This window comes from Mirounga leonina, unplaced genomic scaffold (assembly GCF_011800145.1).
Source record: "Mirounga leonina isolate KUSES-001 unplaced genomic scaffold, KU_Mleo_1.0 Mir_168, whole genome shotgun sequence".
NCBI lineage: Eukaryota > Metazoa > Chordata > Mammalia > Carnivora > Phocidae > Mirounga > Mirounga leonina.
Window position 1 is genome coordinate 20,259,888 of NW_023270426.1, and position 22,449 is coordinate 20,282,336.

General features: G+C 38.4%; 2 protein-coding genes across 2 annotated transcripts; one reads left to right on the forward strand and one right to left on the reverse strand.

Annotated features, from left to right (window-relative positions):
* The first annotated feature begins 853 nt into the window (after window positions 1-853).
* LOC118017180 (F-box/LRR-repeat protein 21-like) lies at window positions 854-7,403 on the forward strand. Its single transcript, XM_035015091.1, is given in 4 exon segments — window positions 854-1,514; window positions 1,964-2,086; window positions 5,777-5,948; window positions 6,760-7,403. Coding segments are annotated over 4 exon segments (1,305 nt in total). The 5' UTR covers window positions 854-1,148.
* Window positions 7,404-12,359: 4,956 nt separating this feature from the next.
* LECT2 (leukocyte cell derived chemotaxin 2) lies at window positions 12,360-20,775 on the reverse strand. The gene is made up of 4 exons (XM_035015092.1): window positions 20,453-20,775; window positions 18,878-18,974; window positions 17,261-17,406; window positions 12,360-12,837 (listed from the first exon to the last, which is right to left on the reverse strand). Exons 1-4 carry the CDS (start codon window positions 20,496-20,498, stop codon window positions 12,671-12,673), a joined length of 456 nt encoding a protein of 151 aa, XP_034870983.1. The 5' UTR covers window positions 20,499-20,775; the 3' UTR covers window positions 12,360-12,670.
* Window positions 20,776-22,449: the final 1,674 nt, after the last annotated feature.

The following is a 22,449-nucleotide window of genomic DNA, read 5'->3' on the forward strand; positions in this document are numbered from 1 at the left end:
GGACTCGATCCCGGGACTCCAGGATCATGACCTGAGCCGAAGGCAGTCGCTTAACCAACTGAGCCACCCAGGCGCCCTACATTTCTAACATTCAGGGATGAAAAGTGGGTTAAGTAGTCAACCAAAGTTAAATAAAGTGGAGAACCACTCTTTCCATTATTTTGTCTCTCAAATAATTGAATACTTAAACACTTTGGATTCTTATGTAGAATATATGTACAAGATAGCCCTATATACTTGGGTATATCTGGACCTGAAATTTGTTGTAACATAGTTGTGTCTCAAGCTGGTGCCTACGTGGAGATTCATCATGCCTTTTTGTTGGGGAAGAATGCTCTTCCCTTTGCTATTTTACATTTGCTCCCGAGGGTCAGGTGTGTTGCTGTGTCCTGGGTGTCACCTGAAAATTGTGCTTCAATTAAGTTATGAAATTAGTTCAGAGAAATGCATTAGATAATTTAAGACAAGAACAACTGCAACATTTATTAAGCCTTTACTATATGTTCTGGCACTTAAGTACTTTAATCCTCACAACTGCCTTATGAGATTAGGTACTGCTGTTTTCCCTGCTTTTCAGATGAGGAGGCTGAGGTTTAAATTTATTCAAAAAGGAATCACATGGTTAGTAAATGGCTGAGCTGGGGCTTTTCCAGGCCTCTGCTTTTGATAACGTTTTACTGTCTTTCAGGACCCCAGGAGTTGTTAGCACAATTGCATTGTGATGCTTTCTTCTCTGTAGGAGATAGTAAGAATACAGTAATTTGCCAGGAATAAACCTGTGAGACACACTGCTTCCATGGACATTCCCGTTTGGAAGCCTCCCCAACCATTCCCTCCCATACATGAACTCAATCACATGTCATTGCTTTATTCTTCCAGTGCAACTTGTCCCCAGGTCAGGGATGGGGCATTTATCGTGGTATTTCACCATTTGACCGTAGCCCTTGGAGAGCAAGCTCCCTCTTACGTACCTCTGTATTCCTAGCACATGGCACTTCTTATCAGTGCAATGCAGTGGAAGATTACTATTAAAATTTGTGTAACTGTTTTTCATTTTCTAATGTTACTCTGTGCAATTAGAGTGCAGATAGACATCTGGTCTGATGGATATATGGAAAATATGATCACAAAATCTTAATGTTTACAGAATGAAGAGGAACAATTTATCTGTTGTGAATAAAATTGTCTGGTCTTCACCAGCTGTGAAACAACCAAAAGTTGGGTTCTACTCTTCTCTCAACCGCACCCATACGCACACTGTCTTTCTAGACTGGCGGAGTTTGCCTCACCATGTAGTATTACGCATTTTTCAGTATCTTCCTTTAATAGTTCGGGCCTGGGCGTCGTCAGTATGTAGGAAATGGAATGAAGTTTTTCATATTCCTGACCTTTGGAGAAAGTTTGAATTTGAACTGAACCAATCAGCGACTTCATATTTTAAGTCCACCCATCCCGATCTCATTCAGCAGATCATTAAAAGGCATGTTACCCATCTCCAGTATGTCAGCTTTAAGGTAAGAAAAATAAGCATTAAATAGCAATGAGTTATGTTTCATTAATGTCATTTTTGTGTATCTAGATCCTTATGTGGAAGCAGTCAGTGAATTTTGCAGAATTTTTACTCCAAGCTATGTCCAGCTTTTCTGTAATGATTTGCATAGATTGAGGTGTAGAACTTGAGCTGTAACTTAAACCTCAGTTTCCTTCATCTGGATGGTATTACTAAAATTCAGGTCATTGTAAAGGATTTGAAAGTCTGGAGCACTTAGAAAGTTACTTTGTCATCAGCTCTATTTCTCACTTTTTGTCTGAGACCTTTTGTATAAAGAAGAAATACTAATTTGTTTATAGCTTGACAGGATACACTACAATTTTGCAATTGAATTCTGTTACATAGTTATATTTCCAGTAAGTTTCTTATAACTCACTTTCAGGAAATAAAGATTTAGAATTGTTTTTATAGGTGGATAGTAGTACTGAATCAGCAGAAGCTGCCTGTGATATACTTTCTTAGCTGGTAAATTGTTCTATCCAGGCCTTGGGCTTGATTTCAATGGCCAAACCAAGTTTTATGAATGTGTCAAAGGTAAAGATACCAGGCTTTTTTGTGAGAGACACAAAAATTCTCAAATATTTCAATCTAGGCCAAAAGGATTCTTTTCCTAAAAACATACCACGTACTCCTTATGTTCAAAGAATTACTTAAAGCAGTTTTCTTTTGACTAACGCTTACTTTTGCTGAAATAGCTTATGCATGGTTTCATCCTTTGGATATATTTTGTAATTTTAATCGTTGTTTCTACAGTAGCTGTCATTAATATAAAATTTAGATGTTATACTTAGGATTTTTAAGTGCCAGTTAGTTTCTTTGAATATGGAGCGTGTATGGCCAGTAGTGGATGTTTTTCTTGTCATTCTGTATCCTCTCCATTGGAGGTTAGAACAATATAGTACTAAATGAACTATACCAGTTAGGATGATGTTGGATTCTGTAAAATAGAAACTCCGAAACAATAGCTTAAACAACACGGCTGGAGTTTCTTTCTCTTACAGTAAAGAAATCCATGCATGAACATAGCTGGTATGAAGTTGTTAGGACCCCGAGCTCCTTCCAGGTATCCCGTGTTCTTGTAGGCATTTCAGATGGCTTTCTGAGCTCCAGCCATCACGTCCTGTTCTAGGCAGGAGGGTGGAGGAAATGGGGAACGAAGGGTATGCCCCCCTGCTTTTCAAGGAACGCTAGCCATGAGTACCACATAATGTTTCTGTTGCTGTCTCATTGGCCAGCACTTAACTGTGTGGCCAGAACCAGGTTTCTGAGAGATGAAGAATGTTTTTTAGCGGACTGGTAGTGTGCCCAGCTCAAAATTGAGACCCAATTACCAAAGAAAGAAAGGATGAATGGGTGTTAGGAAGCCACCAGCCGTCCCTGCCGCATAAACTGTCTTCATTCAGGCTTCAGCTTGGATTCCATCTCCTGGGGCAGCCTTCCTAGACCACTTTGGCTAAAGCAGCGGCCCTTCTCCCAGTTAACACTCTGCTGTGTGAATACGTATTTTCTTTACATCATTCATGAGTACTTGAAATTACCGTCATTATTTAACATGTCTGTCCTCATCCCCTAGAACAAAACATACACTCTTTGAAGGCAAGGGATTCTGTTTTGCTTATTTACCATTAGAAACCCGGAGTTAGAGTGTAGTACCTGATACATAATAAACACTAAGTTATGGTTGTCAGTAAAACTGGCTGATGGAAACCTTCCTGGGGAAGAGGATAGAGGAATAGTAGCATCTTCTCTCTCGTAAACTTGGTCATGGCTCTCAAACATTTCACTAGCCTGTTTAACTTGTCAAGAGATAGTCGGGGGAAAATGGGTCATTTGGGGATTAGAGTAATATGAGCAATCAGATGAAAACTTACTACATCTCAGTAGTTATTCCTTGTGTATGAATGATGGAGTCAGCTTAGCCTGAAATTCTTTATAGAGTCTCTGCTGTCTCAAATGCTGCACATCCGCTTCGGTTCTGGGCTAGCTGGTGTAGTCACCAGCGCGAGGCAATGGTGATTAGCAGACTTCCTTCCTTGCAAGCTCTGCCTTTACAGTAAAATGAGTCGAGGGGCTTCTGGCAAAGTCGCGCATCTCTCTGGGTGTCAGTTTTTTCACTTGTCAACTGAGGAAAGATAGGATAAAAGTGCAGTATTTTGCTAGGCGTAAAGAGTGCTAAAGGAATATGTGGATACCATCATGAGGCATGTCCTCTAATGCTGAAATACAGCCTTCAGGACTAAGAGTCCACTGAGAGTTGATTAAAGGGAAAAAATAAACCTTATATTTCTTAAGGAAAAAGTGATGTATTTCTCTAATAATTTTTGGCACAGTAAAATTTAGTAAAGAGATCTAGCCATCCACCATTTAAAAATTTATATTAATCAAATTACAATTAATATAAACCAGTATGTTTTTTAATAAATGAATTGAGAGTTATAACCAATTTGGTCATTGTCATAGGAGTAAAAGAAGCTTTGGTAGAATCCATATTGACTTTGAAAAAGGAAAAATGATCATGCCTGGATTTGGTTTTCAGATTTTCTTTTTTTTTTTTTTTTTAAGATTTTATTTATTTATTTGAGAGAGAGAGCATGAGAGGGGTGAGGGTCAGAGGGAGAAGCAGACTCCCTGCTGAGCAGGGAGCCCGATGCGGGACTTGATCCTGGGACTCCAGGATCATGACCTGAGCCGAAGGCAGTCGCTTAACCAACTGAGCCACCCAGGCGCCCGATTTTCAGTTTTTCTATCTGTGTCAAAAAATACTGATCTGAAAACTTGTGAAATTGTACCGATTTTGGAGTCAAACTATAAATAAGCTTTTGTTTGTCAATCTTCAAAACATAGAAAGTTTTTTTTTTTTTTTTAAGATTTTATTTAATTATTTGACAGAGAGAGACACAGCGAGAGAGGGAACACAAGCAGGGGGAGTGGGAGAGGGAGAAGCAGGCTTCCCGTGGTGCAGGGAGCCTGATGTGGGGCTTGACCCCAGGACCCTGGGACCATGACCTGAGCCGAAGGCAGACGCTTAACGACTGAGCCACCCAGGCGCCCCAAACATAGAAAGTTTTTAAAATGTATCTTTATTGGGACACCTGGGTGACTCAGTCGGTTAAGCATATGCTTAGGTCATGTTTTCAGGGTCCTGGCATCGAGCCCCACATCCGGCTCCCTGCTCAGCGGGGATTCTGCTTCTCCCTTTCTCTCTGCTCCTTCCCCCTGCTCGTGCTTTCTCTCCCTTTCTCTCTCTCAAATAAATAAATAAAAATCTTAAAAAAAAAAGTCTTAAAAATTAGGGGCACCTGGGTGGCTCATCGGTTAAGCATCCGCCTTCCGCTCAGGTCGTGATCCCAGGGTCCTGGGATCGAGCCCCACGTCAGGCTCCCTGCTCAGCGGGGAGCCCTGCTTCTCCTTCTCCCTCTGCTGCTCCCTCTGCTTGTGCTCTCTCTCTCTCTCTAAAATCTTAAAAAAAAAAAAAATCTTAAAAATTAAAAAAAATCTTTAAAAAATCTTAAAATGTTTATTTAGATAACTTTCTAGCAAGAAGCATATCACTGAAGAATAAGATCATTTATTTATTCATCAACAAATATTTATTGATCTCCTACAATGTGCCAGATATTATTTTAGGTGGAAATATAGGAGTGAATAAAAATTTGTTTATTCTATAGCAGGGGTTGAAAAGGGTCTGACAGTAAATATTATGGGCTTCACAGACTATAGTACTGGGGCTCCTCCACTCCAGTCTCGTAGTGTGAAAGCAGACATAGTGCGTAAATGAAGGAGCATGGCGCCTGCCAGTCAAACTTTGTGGACACTGGAAGTTTCTTGTAATTTTCACGTCACAAAATATTATTCTGGACAAAATTTTTTTCAACCGTTTACAAATATAAAAACCATTTTGGATTCAAGAGCCGGACACTAACAGACTAGGCTGGATTTGGCCCGCAGGTCATAATTTGCCAGCCCCTATTCTAGGAAATAAATAGTTATATCCTTTTAATATTGAAAATCAAGTCCTTAGGATTGAAATAATTGCAAGGTGTGTTATGAAATCTTTGAGAAATGTTTTTGACTGGCTAATGGTGTCATGAAAAATGCTAATATGTTGATCGCTTTTACTATGTTATTGTTAGTATCTGTTGATATAGTTTCAATGAACTATTTGATTGAAGCTGTAGATTTTTAAATAATATTTTCATAATTCTTTTCTTATTGCTGTGCAAGTCCCATTTTGTGTCAGCACTTACAGTTGTCTTTGTCAACTCAAAATCATTATCATCGATCAAAGTTGAAGACACATCAGTAGATGATCTTTCATTGAAAATTCTAGTGGCCAACAATAGTGATACTCTAAGACTCCTAAAAATGAGTAGCTGTCCTCATGTTTCCTCTGATGGTAGGTTATATCTTTTTAAGCTTGGATGATGTCTTTTATATACTATGTATAATATATATTATATATAATGTATATAATGTATACTATCATACTGTTTGTATAGTATATAACATATGGTATAATAGTATATAGTATATATGTATGTATACTATATGTATGTATACTGTATTATATATATATTATACATATAGTATATATGTATGTATATTATATGTATGTATACTGTATTATATAATATATATATTATATATTATACTTTATGTACATATTGAAAACTACATGCTTATGAAACATAATTGAAAACATTAATCTTTTTTCGAAGTCTTAATCCATAAGGTAGACATAGTTTAAATTGCTTCTAAAAGTATTTTAGTCATATGTATATTTTATTATACATGTGTTTTTATTATTACATATATAGATGTATGTGTAATATATATATGTATACATATATATATGTATATATCTATATCTATCTTGACATCATGAGAGAGAGAGCGAGAGAGGAGAGAGATAGCCAAAGAGAGATTTAGTGGGGCGGGGGAGGGTAGAAGGAGAGGGAGAGAGAATCCTCAAGCAGACTCCCTGCTGAGCACAGAGCCCAGTGCGGGGCTCCATCCCAGGACCCTGAGATCATTACCTGAGCCGAAATCAAGACTCGGCCACTTAACTGACCACGTCACCCAGGCACCCCATTTGATGTCTGTTTTAGCAAATAATGAATAACTGATGTCAAATTTAAGTTTATAAGATGTTATATTAGTATTGGTGTGATTCTTGGTTCTTAAGAATTTTTCCCCATTTCCCGCAGGAATCCTTTGTGTAGCTGATCACTGCCAGGGCCTTAGAGAACTGGCATTGAATTATTACATTCTAAGTGATGAACTTCTCCTAGCACTTTCAAGTGAAACTCATGTTAACCTAGAGCATCTTCGAATTGATGCTGTGAGTGAAAATCCTGGACAAATTGAATTTCATTCTATTAAAAAACAAAGTTGGGATGCACTTATTAAACACTCCCCTGGAGTGGATGTTGTTATGTATTTCTTTTTATATGAAGAAGAATTTGAGGCATTCTTCAAAGAAGAAACCCCTGTTACTCACCTTTATTTTGGTCGCTCAGTAAGCAAAGCAATTCTAGGACGGATAGGTCTTAACTGTCCACGACTAATTGAGTTAGTGGTATGTGCTAATGGTCTTCAGACTCTTGATACTGAACTTATTTGTATTGCTGAACACTGTAAAAACTTAACAGCCTTGGGCCTCAGTGAATGTGAAGTTAGCTGCAGTGCATTCATTGAATTTGTAAGACTGTGTGGGAAAAGACTAACCCAGCTCTCTGTAATGGAAGATGTTTTGATCCCTGATGATGAGTATAGCCTAGATAAAGTTCACACTGAAGTCGCCAAACACCTGGGAAGAATATGGTTCCCTGATGTCCTGCCTGTCTGGTAATTGGCTACCAAAGATTGTTAATTTTTTATTAAACCATTAAGATTAGCTTCTTTCTTTCTATGCAAATAAAAATTTTAAGATACATTGCTGAACTGTTTTAGGTAAAATATCTTATCATTTGCAAACTGTCTTAATGGATTGCAGCAGAAACATTTGAAAAATTATGAGAAATGTTTAGCCAGAAATTTCCATAAATAGGACATAGACCCTGTATTGTGGATTAGGTGGTAGGTGGTAGGCTAAAAACTACACGTGGTTTGTAGATGAGTCCCTCAGCCTTCGTTGAAGGCACATTTTAGCTTGCTAAATAAATTTATAATATTGAGCTTTGGATCCCTAAATTATGACATTTATAACTTTGTACTGCTTTAATTGCTTCTCCTTCATCTTGGTATGAATATATTTTACAAGATATGTAGTATTAAAATCTAAGAGTAAAATAAAGGTATAGACACAGAGGCTGACTTAATTGTACTTAATTTTTAGCACTATATAAGATCATATTATAGCTCAAACAATTTCTAATTTCTAACACACTTTGAATTCTACTTTAGTACGTTAACTCGGGAGAAGATGGGCTTGAGATTAAAATTAATACTGATCATTTTGTAAAGAGACTGTGATTGTTAATTGATTAAATATGCTACTGAGATCGCTTCTCGGCCTTTTGGCTAAGATCAAGTGAAAAAAGTACATTTTGCGGAGTGTCTTTGGGGAGGGAATCTGCATGTACTGACCTACTACTCTGTCTGGAACCGTGCTAGAGATCCTTTGCAGAAGGGATCTTATAATTTAATTAGTAACCCAGCTAAAACTCTTTAGTTACAGATTACCTTTAGAGTAAAGATATATCCTTAAAATGATCTACAAGACCCTACATGATCTGGCATCTGCCTGCTTCTTTGCCCTCATTGCTCACGGAGCTTCCCCTTGCCCTTCTGCTGCATTCTCTTGCAGATCCTTAAGACTGCCATGGGCCCTGTAGTCAGAGTGCATGAGGATATAGTCTCTTTCTACTTAATCGCGCTCTTTGCTCCCTCAGATCTTTCCTTTAGATGTCATTTCCTCAGGAAAGCCTCTGGCTCTCAGCACTCTGTGACTTCCATTTGTGCACTTACCACCATAGTAATTTGCCATTTACTTGTATGATTATTCTCTGCTAATTCCACTGCACTGTGAGCTTTATCAGTGCAAGATCACTGTCAGGTTTTGGTCACTGTTGTATCCCCAGCATCTAGCATAATATTAGGCAAATAGTAGACACTCAGTAAATTTTACTTAGGTACTTTCATTTCCAGAGTTGTTCCCTTATGTCTTTCTCCAACATCTCCATTTTCTTTCTAAGAAAGCAATTAAACTTAAAAAAAATGTTTATTATTTTCCAGCTTTAAACATTTTTTAATTAGGAAAAAATTTAAATATTCTTACCTGTTAAATTAGAATTAGGATACCTTGTGGTTTGTAAGTGGTAATTTTTAAAAAGAGCATATTTTATGTCTCTTTTTTTTAGAGAGTTACTTGTGCAAGCATTCTCCACACTGTACCACATCCTTTCTCATGGTGAGCTCTGTAAGAACGGGCATCTTCCCTCCTTCACCTTTGTGTTTGAGACTCTCAGACTGCTGTGTGGCACATTCGTATACCCTCAATAAATGTGAGCGGAGCTGAAATACTGTTTAAAGAATCAGATTCTTGGGGCACCTGGGTGGCTCAGTCGTTAAGCATCTGCCTTCGGCTCAGGTCATGATCCCAGGGTCCTGGGATCGAGCCCCGCATCAGGCTTCCTACTCTGCAGGAAGCCTGCTTCTCCCTCTTCCACCCCCCCTGCTTGTGTTCCCTCTCTCGCTGTGTCTCTCTCTGTCAAATAAATAAATAAAATTTAAAAATAAAATAAAAAAATAATCAGATTCTTAAAGACAGTTGTTACTCTTGCAGATCATGTGATTTATACCTTAAGAATTCGGGAGAGTACAGAAACAACATATCACAGGGCACTCAAGGTCTGGTTAGGATAACGGGACAGACATAAAGGAAGTGGCAAACCTGAGTTGGAGGGTCAGGCTGGTTGGAGGTCAGAGCAATGGTGGAAATACTGAAGAGGTGACCTCTGGTCTCACTGGCTAACGTGATGTGCAGTGGAGGAGTAGGGTGGGAGTGTATATACCTGTATAGGATGCCAGTGTTGGTTTCACTAAAGAGTGAAACAGAGAGGGACTGACTAAGGGAGATCAAGGTGGAGTTTCTCCCTGTTGCCTGCTAGCACAGAACGATAATGAGTACCCGTGGCCTCTTGTACATTGATGAGAAGTTGCCACTCTAAACGGTGGTCTTTAGCAGTGGTTTTCAGTAGTGGTTTTTAGTAGTCGGACCTAGTGCACTAAGCACTATAAGAACTCTTAAAGGAAAATTCAGTAGAATTGATCAGCTCATTTTGATGACCCTGGTTGGCCTAACATATTGGGTTTATAAATTCAATAGCAAATATTTTTAGGATAGCCAAATCAAGACAAGAAAACAGAGAGTATTTTTATGCTTTATATAATGAAAATGTCTCCATTTACTTTGGAAGTCTATGAAAAGTACTGTTTACTTAAGATTAGAGGATTCTAGATTAAAATGGCCACTTATCTTGTTCTTCCATTAAATTACTTTTCTGCAGAAAACTCAAAACATTTTATAAGTAAAAATTAATTGTGTTTGCATTATTAATTTACAGTCATCAAACCTAGTATCTGGGTCACAGTTTTCAAAGTATATTTTACAGTCATTTTCACTAAGGAAAAATATGTTATTCAGTACCATCACTTCTCTGTCATTTGAACCTTAACAATACTTTATTTTTTTATTTTTATTTTTTAAAGATTTTATTTATTTATTTGAGAGAGAGAGAATGAGAGAGAGCATATGAGAGGGGGGAGGGTCAGAGGGAGAAGCAGACTCCCTGCCAAGCAGGGAGCCCGATGCGGGACTCGATCCAGGGACTCCAGGATCATGACCTGAGCCGAAGGCAGTCGCTTAACCAACTGAGCCACCCAGGCGCCCCTGAACCTTAACAATACTTTAAACTGAACATTTTGACACCCAAATCTAAAAAGAAAAGGAAATTAAAAAAAACAACCCTCTGTGGAAGCACACCAGAGGGCGCCGTATTCTGGTTCTTCCTGAGAGAGCAGTCCTTTAGACTGAAGTTTGCATTTCCATTGAACAGATATGAGAGTGCTCATGGAGTGCTAGGCAGAAGGCACCGTTCTTGCTCTGCCTTGCGGAGGCTCTCCGTTCCAGGTAACGAGTCTGGTTTTTAAAACAATCACTTAAGAAGGTTAATTATTTATTGTGCAAACATTTTAGAGCTCCTTTAGAAATTGTTTTCAAAGTCTCTGTGCTAATTCCTATTTTGTGTTCTGAATGGGAACCCAGCCTTTGTCCTGTGAAAGCAAATTTAGTTTCTGGAAACAACCAAAAGTGATTTGGCACTAAGGAGATTAATAAGGTAGGTGGTCAAACCAGACAGTGTTGGTTATAGTTTTTTTTAAAAAACCTAAAAATGAAATTCTTAATTTAATTAACATCGCATGTAAAAACATTTACATGCGATGTTAAGATATGGTAGAGTATAATATGTAATTGGATATGAGAATTTACCAGTTGTTTTGTAGAGACTGAAGTGAGAGTCATCACTAACTCTTTCTTCTTTCTGACCATCCACCGGCAAGTCTTGTTACTTACTATAACATGTTATCATAATAAATACTCATGAAATCACCTCCCAGCTGTAAAATGACAACATTGACATGACAATAACTTTAATTTTTCTGCGTGGCTTCCCTTACTTAGTCCTGAGGTAACTAGTGTTCATCATTTGCTTGACTTCCTTTTCATATACTTTTATCACATATATATGTGTTCCTAAAAATTATATTTTGGTTTTAATTGTTTTGACTTTATAAAAAGAGTATGCTACTATATATAATCTTGGGCCTTTTTTTTTAAACTCAGAATTATATTGCTATGACTCATCCGTTTTGTTATGTTTAGCTGAGGCTCATTTTTTGTGACCACTGTACACGATTTCATTCTGTGACTAAATCACAGTTCATTTGTTCATATCAACTGTAGGTAAGCATTTGAGTTGTTCCAGGGTTTGCTGTGACAAATAGTGACATCATGGACATTCTTATACGTATGTCCTAGCATACAAATGCAGCTACTTCTCCGATAATAAATCTCCAATAATATAATTAATTATATTTTCCTCAGGCACATCTGTACTAAGAATGGAATCTTTCTGCTGGAGTTTTCTACATTCCAAAAGGATTTAAGCAAAAAATTCATGGAAAGTTTCCAGAATGATAAATTCAACTTACTCATTTCTCACTAACTAAAATCTAGGGAGCCAGTTATTTCTGGTCCTTGGAGCATTTGTATAGTCTTATTTCCCCTTCCTACCTGTTGTCAACATAACTAAGAAAGAATAATCTAGGTTAAAAATGATGTGTAGACATAAGGGGCTGTGGTAGGCATTTGGCTAGATGAGGCTGAGTTTCCATGAGGTACTTGGTTTCATGAGCTAACTTCAGGTTAAAATAGACCTCTTTCTCATCCTAGTACCTCCTGTAATGCAGTCTTACTGAAATCGAGAATAATGATGTATTTTATTGGACGGCCATCATTTATGATTTAGAAAATGTTCTGCTCATACAGTGTGGGGAAGTGTGGATATGAAGACCAGCCAATTCTCTCTTATCCATGCAAACAACTTACCCTTTGACCAGTTTGATAAACCTGAGGATATTGCTGAAACGCTTCCCTACCTTTACTCAGAGTTTAACTCCAGTTTGTTCACTTAATATATATGAAGTGTGTGTGTGTGTCCGGCATTTTGCAACTCTATTCTTGTGCCAGGAAAACAGCTTCAGGCTTTTTCTTATTTTTAGGCAGAAAAGGTAGCTAGTCTTAGAAGTGTCAGAAATGCAGTCTGGAGAGGCTGGAATTCATATGTTTATTTATCCTGTGTGTTCAGGACTGAGAAACTTTAAAAAACAAACAGGTAAAAACCCCTCAGATCCCACAGGTGACAGAAAAATCAGAACTCTCAGAAATTAGTTGACAATCAAACATTCAAGTGACAGTGAGTTGAAACAGGCTGTTGTCTTTCTTGCATGCATCATGTTTTTATTTGGACACAAATTTCTTGAAGAGTAGGGGACGCATCCAGGTTTTTAAGGAGATGGTTTTGTATTTAGTAGATCTGGTCATGTGTCTTCTACTTAGAGGTACACGGTAGGATCACTCAAGTCACAGTTTTCAATATGTATGTGGGATTGTATGCCAGGATAGACTTTCTGCAAGGGCAGTAGAGTTCCCAGTTTTTCTCCCTTCTTGATAGAACCTTTATATTTAACTGGCTTAATGTAGAACATTTTAATACAGAAACCTAAAAGAAAAGAAGTTAAATTAGTTATTATCTGGGTCTCAGTAGCCTTGAATCAAAAATTCAAAAAATAAGAACAAAAATGAAAGAGAAGACAAAAAGAAGTGAAACTTGATTGAACTCAGTGAGGGAACAGAGGAAGGTGACAAAATTGTATCAGAAATGAAGACTAGATGCCCAAGGGAGAGTAGATTCAAATGAGGATTTAATAAAGGCATTGAGGAATAGCAAAAAAACACTAGGATGCTGAGAAAATTGAGACTTTTAACATATTTTCTTGTTCTCACCCAGGATAATTTCAACTCCAAGACCTATTCTAATAAAAGGATTAGCCTTTAAAGACAAAGAAAAATGGACATAATTGGCACAAGAATGCAAATCTTTCTAAACATTAAAAGAAAAATTTAAAAACAAAGACCCACCAAATGGAGAAGTAGAGTTAATTTAATACTGTAATTATAATGTAATATGACTTTTGGGACCACATACATGGGTACATCTATAAATGTTAACTCATCTGTTAAAAAAGAAAATTCTTACTGGCTTGAAAACCAAAACCCAATTCTTTTTTTTTTTTTTTTTATGTCAATCAATCACCGTACATTACATCATTAGTTTTTGATGTAGTGTTCCATGATTCATTGTTTGTGCACAACACCCAGTGCTCCATGCAGAACGTGCCCTCCTCAATACCCACCACCAGGCTAACCCATCTTCCCACCCCCCTCCCCTCTAGAACCCTCAGTTTGTTTTTCAGAGTCCATCGTCTCTCATGGTTCATCTCCCCCTCTGATTTCCCCCTTTCGTTCTTCCCCTCCTGCTATCTTCTTTTTTTTTTTTCAAAACCCAATTCTATGCTGTATCCAATAAAACACAATGCAAGGGGCACCTGGGTGGCTCAGTGGGTTAAGCATCTGATTTCAGCTCAGATCATGATCTTGGAGTCCTGGGATTGAGCCCCACATTGGGGGGGGGTCCCTGCTCAGCGGGGAGTCTGCTTCTCCCTCTCCCTCTGCCCCTCCCCCTGCTTGTGCTCCCTCTGTCTCTTTGTTACTCCTCAAATAAATAAATAGAATCTTTAAATAAAAGAAAAAGGCAAAGAATTAAGGGCTGGATCAAGATTTGTCACGCAGATGGAAATAATAAGACAAGCAAGGGTTATGATTCTATTATCAGAGAGTATAACTCAAGCCAAAAATCACAGAAACAAGACAAAGGAGGACAATTTATACTGCGAAATACAATGAAGATACAGCAGTTGCAACTGTCCATGTGTCAGATAACACAGAAACCATGTATAGAAAGCAGAGACTATCTGAGATACAAGGAGAAATAGAAACCCACCAGTAATAGAAGATTTTTAACACACATATCAGTGAAAACAGGGCAAGTGAACAGAAAACATAAGAAACGCCTTAGAATTGTGCTGTCCACCATGGTAGCCACTAGCTACACGTGGCTAGTCTGCACTTGAAGTGTAGCTAATCACAGATGTACTTTTAAGTATAAGATGCCTGATGGATTTTGGAGACAGTACAAAAAAATTAAAATATCAGTAATTTTTTGGTTGCATTTTGAAATGATAATATTTTAAAGATATGGAGTTAAAATATATTATTAAAATTATTTTCCCTGGGGAGGGAGGGATGGGGTGACTGGGTGATAGACACGGGGGTGGGTATGTGCTCTGGTAAGCGCTGTGAATTGTGCAAGACTGTTGAATCTCACATCTGTACCTCTGAAACAAATAATGCAATATATGTTAAGAAAAAAAAGGAAGAAGAAGGTAGCAGGAGGGGAAGAATGAAGCAGGGGAAATCGGAGGGGTAGACGAACCATGAGAGACGATGGACTCTGAAAAACAAACTGAGGGTTCTGGGGGGGAGGGGGGGGAGGGTGGGTTAGCCTGGTGGTGGGTATTGAGGAGGGCACGTTCTGCATGGAGCACTGGGTGTTATGCACAAACAATGAATCATGGAACACTACATCTAAAACTAATGATGTAAAAAAAAAAATTAAAAAAAAAAACTAATGATGTAATGTATGGGGATTAACATAAGAATAAAAAAATATAAAAAAATAAAAAAATTAAAAAAAATAAAATTATTTTCCCTGTTTTTTAACTTTCTTAATGTAACTACTAGAAAATTTTGAATTATATACATGACTTTTATTTCTATTGGAAGTACTGCTATAGAAAATCTAAACAAAATCAATACAGTATGTCTTAGGTACATGTGAAACAGAATATGTACACAGCCTCAACACTGGAAACCAATGTGACAACTACTAATATTACAGTGCAGGAAGACCTAAATAAATGGAGGGTATAACATGTCTATTCATTGGAAGATTCATTACTTTTAAGGTATCAATTTTTCTTGATCTATATAATCAGTGCAAACCCAATCAAAGTCCCAGCAGAATTTTTGGTGGAAATTGATAAACTGATTCTATAGTGTATCTGGGAATGCCAGTGACCAAGAATTGTCAAGGCAATCTGAAAGAAGGACAAAAGTTGAAAGATTTATACTATCAGATATCAAGATGTATTTTAAAGCTTACAGTAATGAAGACAGTGTGGTATTTGTGCAAGATCGACACAGTGACCAATGAAACACAATAGAAAGGCCAGAAACAGACCTGTGTATATTCAGACCATCATTTATGACAAAAGATACTATACTGCAATAATAGTAGGGGAGAAAACAGTCTTATCAAGTTAATGGTACTGAGTCAGATACCAATATGAGAAAAAAGATCTTGATCCCTACCTTATTCCTTACATAATACCCAATCCCAAATGGATTGTACATTTAAATATGAAAGATGAAACAATAAAGGTCATGATCTCAGGGTCCTTAAATGGAGCCCCACATCGGCTTCCTTGCTCAGCAAGGAGCCTGCTTCTCCCTCTCCCTCTGCCTACTCGTGATCCCTCTCTCTCTCTCTCTCTCTCTGTCAAATAAATACAGTCTTTAAAAAAAAGTGAAGTAAGGTTTATTGGTATAAATTTTCGGCCATGTGACAGAGCCCTTCCTCAAAGGGGCTCAGCCCTGGTTTCTTTCAAGGGGCCCTGGGATTGTGAATTGGGTCAAGTCTGGGAGTTCGTGGGGGGTGGGGGGAGGTTTTGTGACCCAGTCTTGTGATGATTAAAGTCACAGTTTTGTTCATCAGAGTGTTCCCATTTATACAAATCAAATAAGGCTTTAGTAGGCTGCCCGTCTGTTCAGCTCTTGGGTCACCGTGATTAGCTAGACAATGCCACAGATCTCTGTGCTTCAGATGAATCTGATTACGCTTCAGCTTTGTTGCCTGTTGGGTAACCATGCCAACCTTGGCCTTGCCTACTAAGTGGACCCTTTCTAGTGGCAGCAGTTTCTCTTGTCATTTTGGGCATATAGAGGACAGCCACCATAGAGCTTCTCAAGAACCTGAGGTCCCTCACAGAGTGTTTCTTTCTCAGGGCTGGGATGAGGGCAGTGTCTTCAGGGCTCACTCCCAATAGGAATGCATATTTATGTTCATTACAAGACACATGCAGGAAAGTTCATAGCATTTTTGTAGTCACCTAAAACTGGATGCTACCGAAATGTCCATTTAGAGAAGGATAATTACATAGATGAAGCTGTATGCATGTAATGGAACAGCCTACATCATTGAGAATGAAACCACATGCAAAGCAAATCTTGCGGACATGATGTGGAATGAAAGAAGTCCCACAAAGAAGACTGCATGCTGTTTAATTCTGTTTATATCCTTTCCCAAGACAGGCAAAACTAGTGTATGGTGGCATAGTGATTATCCTTGCTGGGAAGAATGAGTATAGATAGCACAGGGGGGTCTCTGGAATGCTGCTGAATTTTTTTTTCTTGTTTGGGTGATGGTTATACAGTGTTAATTCACTTTGTGAAAATTTAGGAGCTGTGTGCTTATGCTTTGTGCACTTTTCTGTGTGAATGTTATACCTCAGTGGATTAAAAAAAAAAACCAAACAGTTAAAGAATAGGCCCATACCTGGAGTACTAGGTGACCCAACTTTACCTAGAACATAGAGGCCTTGGAAAATATTTCCCAGTCAACTTTTGCAGGAATGCCAACATCTTTGAAGTGTGGGATTTTGGTAAATGGAAGTATCTATTATAGTAAATACTCTTGAAAGTGATTTTGTTTGTAGACTGTTGGACAAAACCACATGGGCCACAAGAAGAAAGTCCTTCAGTCAGCTGTGGGGTTAGGTAGAGTGTGTGCATAAAGAAGATGATATCAGGGGAAGAGCTGTTTTAGTTTGGTACCCTATGTCCTTTCTATTGTAGATGTCATCGTTTTGAAGGAAGTATGAAACTTCGGTGTATGGCAAATGCATTAAATAGATAACCATCAAACATTTCCAGGATGTGTCCCAGGTGTATACAACACTTCTTACCTCTTCCAGATATCCGAACACCATTATTAATGGCATTTTTGTTTTTATAAGGCTTCTCCTGGCCCACAATCATTCCGGTGAAAGGTGCATACACGGTAGATCCATCAGAGCACAAGACATCCACACCTGGGTGAGGCCTGTGATTTCTAGAATGTAAATAAGAATGAACAGACTGAGAAAATGCCCTGGGAACTTTATTGCCCAGAAATGTGGTGTTCGCTCACTGTTCCCAGACTAGGATATCAAACACTGAAACTGGAGAACATGTTGGGATGTCCCAGGTTTCCTTACTCTTCTTTATCTCAATTTTAACCTCCCTACCTGCAGGTAGTAATAATCATTTTGTAAAGATTAAAGCATTTAAGATAGTATTTGGTATATAGAGAGCCTTTAAGAATTTATGAACTATGATTATTATATGGCATTTTGGGGAAATGAGACATCTATCTATGTAAGTAAATTTTATAGATCTATGAATCTTGACCCCTTCAAGACCACTTATAAAAGAGTTGTCTTTTTGGGTGCCTGGGTGGCTCAGATGGTTAAGCGTCTGCCTTCGGCTCAGGTCATGATCTCAGGGTCCTGGGATTGAGTCCCGCATCGGGTTCCCTGCTCAGTGCAGAGCCTGCTTCTCCCTCTCCCTCTGCCACTCCCTTTGCTTGTGCTCTTCAGTCTATCTCTCTGTCAAATAAATAAATAAAATCTTAAAAAAAAAAAAAGTATTTTTATGGGGACTTATCATAAAAGAATCACATTACCCTCATCTGATTTTTGTCTCAGTAATCCAGAAGTCATTATAAACATCATTTACTGTGGGGGCATCTGGGTGGCTCCAGAGGTGAAGTGTCCAACTCTTTGTTTCGGCTCAGGTCATGATCTCGGGGTCCTGGGATGGAGCCCTGAGCTGGGCTCGCCTCTTAGCGTGGAGTCTGCTTGGGATTCTCTCTCTCCCTCTCCCTCTGCCCCCTCCCCCTGTGTGCATGCTCTCTCCCTCTCTCTCAAATAAATAAATCTTTTTAAAAAATCATTTACTGGGACACCTGGGTGGCTCAGTCGGTTAAGCGTCTGCCTTTGGCCCAGGTCATGATCCCAGGGTCCTGGGATCGAGTCCCACATTGGGTTCCTTGTTCAGCAGGGAACCTGCTTCTCCCTCTCTCTCCCTCTGCTTGTGCTCTCTGTCAAATAAATAAAATCTTAAAAAAAAAAATCATTTACTGTATATGATGTTTTAATACAGTGAGTGATAACTCCTGAATTTATTAGAGTGAATGGAGCACAAACACGAAACGATCCCAGCTTGTGAGCATTCTTTAAGTTGTCTCTGACAAGCCTCACTGTTGTCTTTATGCTCACTCTTACCAACCTCTTCTCCTGCCTAACAGGCTAGAACCTGAAAAATCAGATTGATGACGATTGTTATGTTTGTTCCCCTCCCTCTTTCTTTATTACATGCTGTGTTCCCAATTCAGAGCCCATACTTGAAGCAGAGGTCTTGGAAGCTGCTCTAAAAACACTAGTACAGCTGCTTCCATCTCTGAATCCTGCTGTCAGAGAGAGATGACTGTGAGCGCTTGAGGCAAGGACATTAAGCAGAGGGGTTAAGAACCGTAAGAATACCTTTGAGCAATGTACTGGCCACAGCCGTGACTGTCACACGTCCTGATCTCATTGGAAGACTTGCTGGCACAGATACTAGCCCATGGTCCAGCCAGTGCTAAGAAAGAGAAACATGAGAAGCAGATTTTCTGACTTCACATATTTCCAGTCTCTGTTTATCTTACATGTCTCCCAGTGGATTCAAAAGTTCTGTTTTCACTAGTTTTTCTCTTTCTGTAGGTTATGGGCAGGTCTGCCTTTTAACTCTGGATTCAGATGGAAAATTAGCTTTCTCCCTGGCCATAAAATTCTGTTTTATTACGTACAGAATATTTATAACTTTATTTATAAGCATTAATCTCCATCATTACAGTTTGTTTCAGATTATTGACTAATGAGTGGCATAGATTGTGCTTTTCAAATTTTCTATGCTTATTACTTGGGACCATTATGTTTAGGTGAAGCAAAAATGAACAGCATGGCTCAAAGAAATAATTCTAGAAATTCTAAAGTAACTTTGAAGTGTTCCTTTATTGCCAGTCCTAATAATCAAATCCAAGAAAATGTTTGAATTAGAGAAGAAACAGACTCTGAACTAGCAAAGTTTATTTAGCACTAAATAAATCTCTTTCATATCTGCAAACATGGAAGAGGGAGATTCTTAGAAATAAGAACCTGTCAGACCAGTTTAGCCTAGAGTGGAGGGAAAAGACAAGGGAAAGAAGGGAGTAGAAATAATTATATGAAAAATTGTATAGCAGTAAAGCATGGAGGAGGGGTGGCTCTCTCAGTGTATTTTGTATACACTTGTTTTAGGTAGAGCTTCTCTTTAGTAAGCAGTAAATACTTAATTGAATTAAATTTCCTGGATTTCCAGTGTTAACATTCACAGAGAGATGCGGTTAGCAAACTCACCCTTTTATTTTGAAATAAACTAACAAAATAGAAGCAAAAGCAAGAACCAGCTAATTTGATTGTTGATTTTATTTAAAGATACTTTATTATTCATTAATATATGTGCTACGGGAGGAGCTACAGAATATGGCCATTAAAGTATATTCTTTAATATACTTTTTAGAAGATGGGTTTCAAATGTCTTATACCTTTGAGCCAAGCTTCAGGTCAACATCTTGATCGAGATGTAATACCATCACTTTGGCAACAAATATTTATCCCTGGGAATTGAGGCAGATATTGGACAATTTATTAACTGACTCATTTTTCTCTCCTGACTCTTAAGGGAGCATTCCCCTTATCCTAATCCACACCAGTTGCTGTTATCAGGAATCCTCCAAATTGAATTCTTACACAGACTCTTTATTTTCTAATGATGTTCCAGTTAAATCCTAGACCAAGATTGACAGACTTTTCTTTTAAGTCCTCCATTCCACTTTTCTGTTTCCCTTGTGAAAGAATCACAATATTCAGGTGGAAATCATGGAGGACCCCTTATCCCCGACCATGTATTCTTCCTAGTCCATTTTTAGTAATCAACCACATAAGTTTCTGCTGTGACTGTGATATTCATGACTTTTAAATCTTTTATTAAAAATTTTTTTAAATTAGCCAAGATTTTAAAATTGTTTTTTGACTTACCAGTTGACATCAAGACAGCAAAAAGGAGGACTCCTGTGGAAAACATTTGGCTTTTGCTTTCCTTATGATGTTTCTTCCTCTGGTAATGTGAATTGCCCCCACGCTTTTTGAAGAATAGCCGGTTGAATTATTTAGCCTCAGAATGTTGCATCTCTCATTTCTTTAATTTAGTGTAAGAAACACACAAAAAATACAAGAATGAAGCAAGTCAAAGTTGAATATTCCCTGGGTAGCTATTTGGTTCACATGTAGGACCTATGTAAAAGTGTTTGATCTGAAGAAGAAGGTAATTTTATTGGAAGTGCTGACTAAATATTAACAGAAAGTGATAAGGCTAGGTGACTGCCTTCTAGGCTATGGCTGGCTTCATGAATGGCTGTGTACATAGGAAAAGTATACAAATATGCACAGATTAACTTTAGTATAATAGGTACCCCTGAAGAGGGAGGGGAAATAGAATTATGGAGTGGTATACAGAGTGCTTAAACTCTAAAATATTTTGTAAAAAATATGAGAAGCAAATAGGTAAAAGTATTAATTTGTTAATTATCAGAGGTAGATACAAGGCTATTGGTTATACTAATATATGCGATTTTCTGCATATTTCAAACGTTTTAACACCTCCTTGTTATGCTTAATATTATATGAGGCCCTGGGATTTCCTGTGGAAACATCCCCATGTAAATAATTTGTCAGGGGCTGTGGGAGACTGAGACTGTGGCCCTTCCCTGCACCCACACTCTTCCCATGTCTCTTTGGAGGCAGAGGTGCTTTCCCAGCCTTTGCTGTGTGTCTCAGCTCTGTGACCTGCTTTGACCAACCAAATGAGACACAAGTGATAGTTCACGAGTGGAGCCTGAGCTCTACAGGGAATTGTGTCTCTCACCTTGTGTTCTGCCTTCACTGTGCAGACAGCCTTCCCAGACTAACCTGCTGGCCCCTGGAAGAGAGTGAAAGTCACATGGAACAAATCCACCCTAGCCAGGCCACCCCAACTGCAGCCAGCCTGGCACACCCCCTCATTTACATTAGAAAACCATCAGCTCTCAGAATTATGGAGCATTAAGGAAATATTATGAGAGTTAAAGCAAATGTAAGCTAGCTAACTGAACCCGTGTTCTGGAAGAGGCTGACTAATGTCTGTTTTGAACTGGAATCCCAGGACCTGAAGGCACTCGCTGTTTTCTTGTGTATTATCAGGGATTGTGAGGAATGTTGAGGTGATGGCCACATGGTGGAGATCTTTTGATTAGAAATGCTGACCTGTTAATAGACAATTTTGAATGAGACCTTTATCTTCTCTGAGCTGTACTTCCTCACAAGGAAATGTGTGTGGATGTCTGGTTACTTGTTGGGTTACAGTTACCGAAGGATGTTTAACGTTTGCAAGATAAGGTCAGCTATCAGCATGAAGTTGACCTCTCATGTCTCCCCCATGCCTCATGCCTGGACCATTTTATTTTTATTAGCACTTTCACCAAAGGTAGATGGGTCAGGAGGAAGAGGAGAAATTGAAACTGGCTATAATTCCAGTTTGAGGGCAGGGGCATTAAAAACGACTTCCTGTATTAAGACTAAACTAGAAGTGACTTAACCTCTTTCACCACATCATTCTCCTCTCCTGTTAGAAAGGTTTGAATTAAAAAAATAACGTGAGAGCTCATGCACTTGCAAGGCTCGATTGTTTCCTCCTGTCTTGTCCCTGCTTCTCTGTAACTCCGTCTCCTGCTTCCTCTGAGGTAGTAAGCTCGCACGGAAATGCCAGAGGGAAGGGACTGGTTGGATTCCAGGAGTTGATGAACAAATTGGTTCTGATAAAAACCACTGAATCCTATACTTTGCTCTGATTAGCCAAAGAAACACTTGATTTTCTTATTTTAGGGCTAATTCTATCCTTTTGTTATAATTTCTTTATTTATTTTTACTAAGTAGCTATATTTATTGTTCTGATTATGTAAGTAATGCATTCTTTTTTTAAAGATTTTATGTATTTATTT

Excerpts from the sequence above, each read along its gene's own strand:
- LECT2 (XM_035015092.1), bottom strand. The coding sequence starts at position 20,498 with ATGTTTTCCACAGGAGTCCTCCTTTTTGCTGTCTTGATGTCAACTG. Across the intron at positions 18,975-20,452 it reads TGCTGTCTTGATGTCAACTG|CACTGGCTGGACCATGGGCT; the intron begins GTAAGTCAAAAA and ends TCTCTTTCTTAG. Across the intron at positions 17,407-18,877 it reads GGCCAGTACATTGCTCAAAG|AAATCACAGGCCTCACCCAG; the intron begins GTATTCTTACGG and ends TTTACATTCTAG.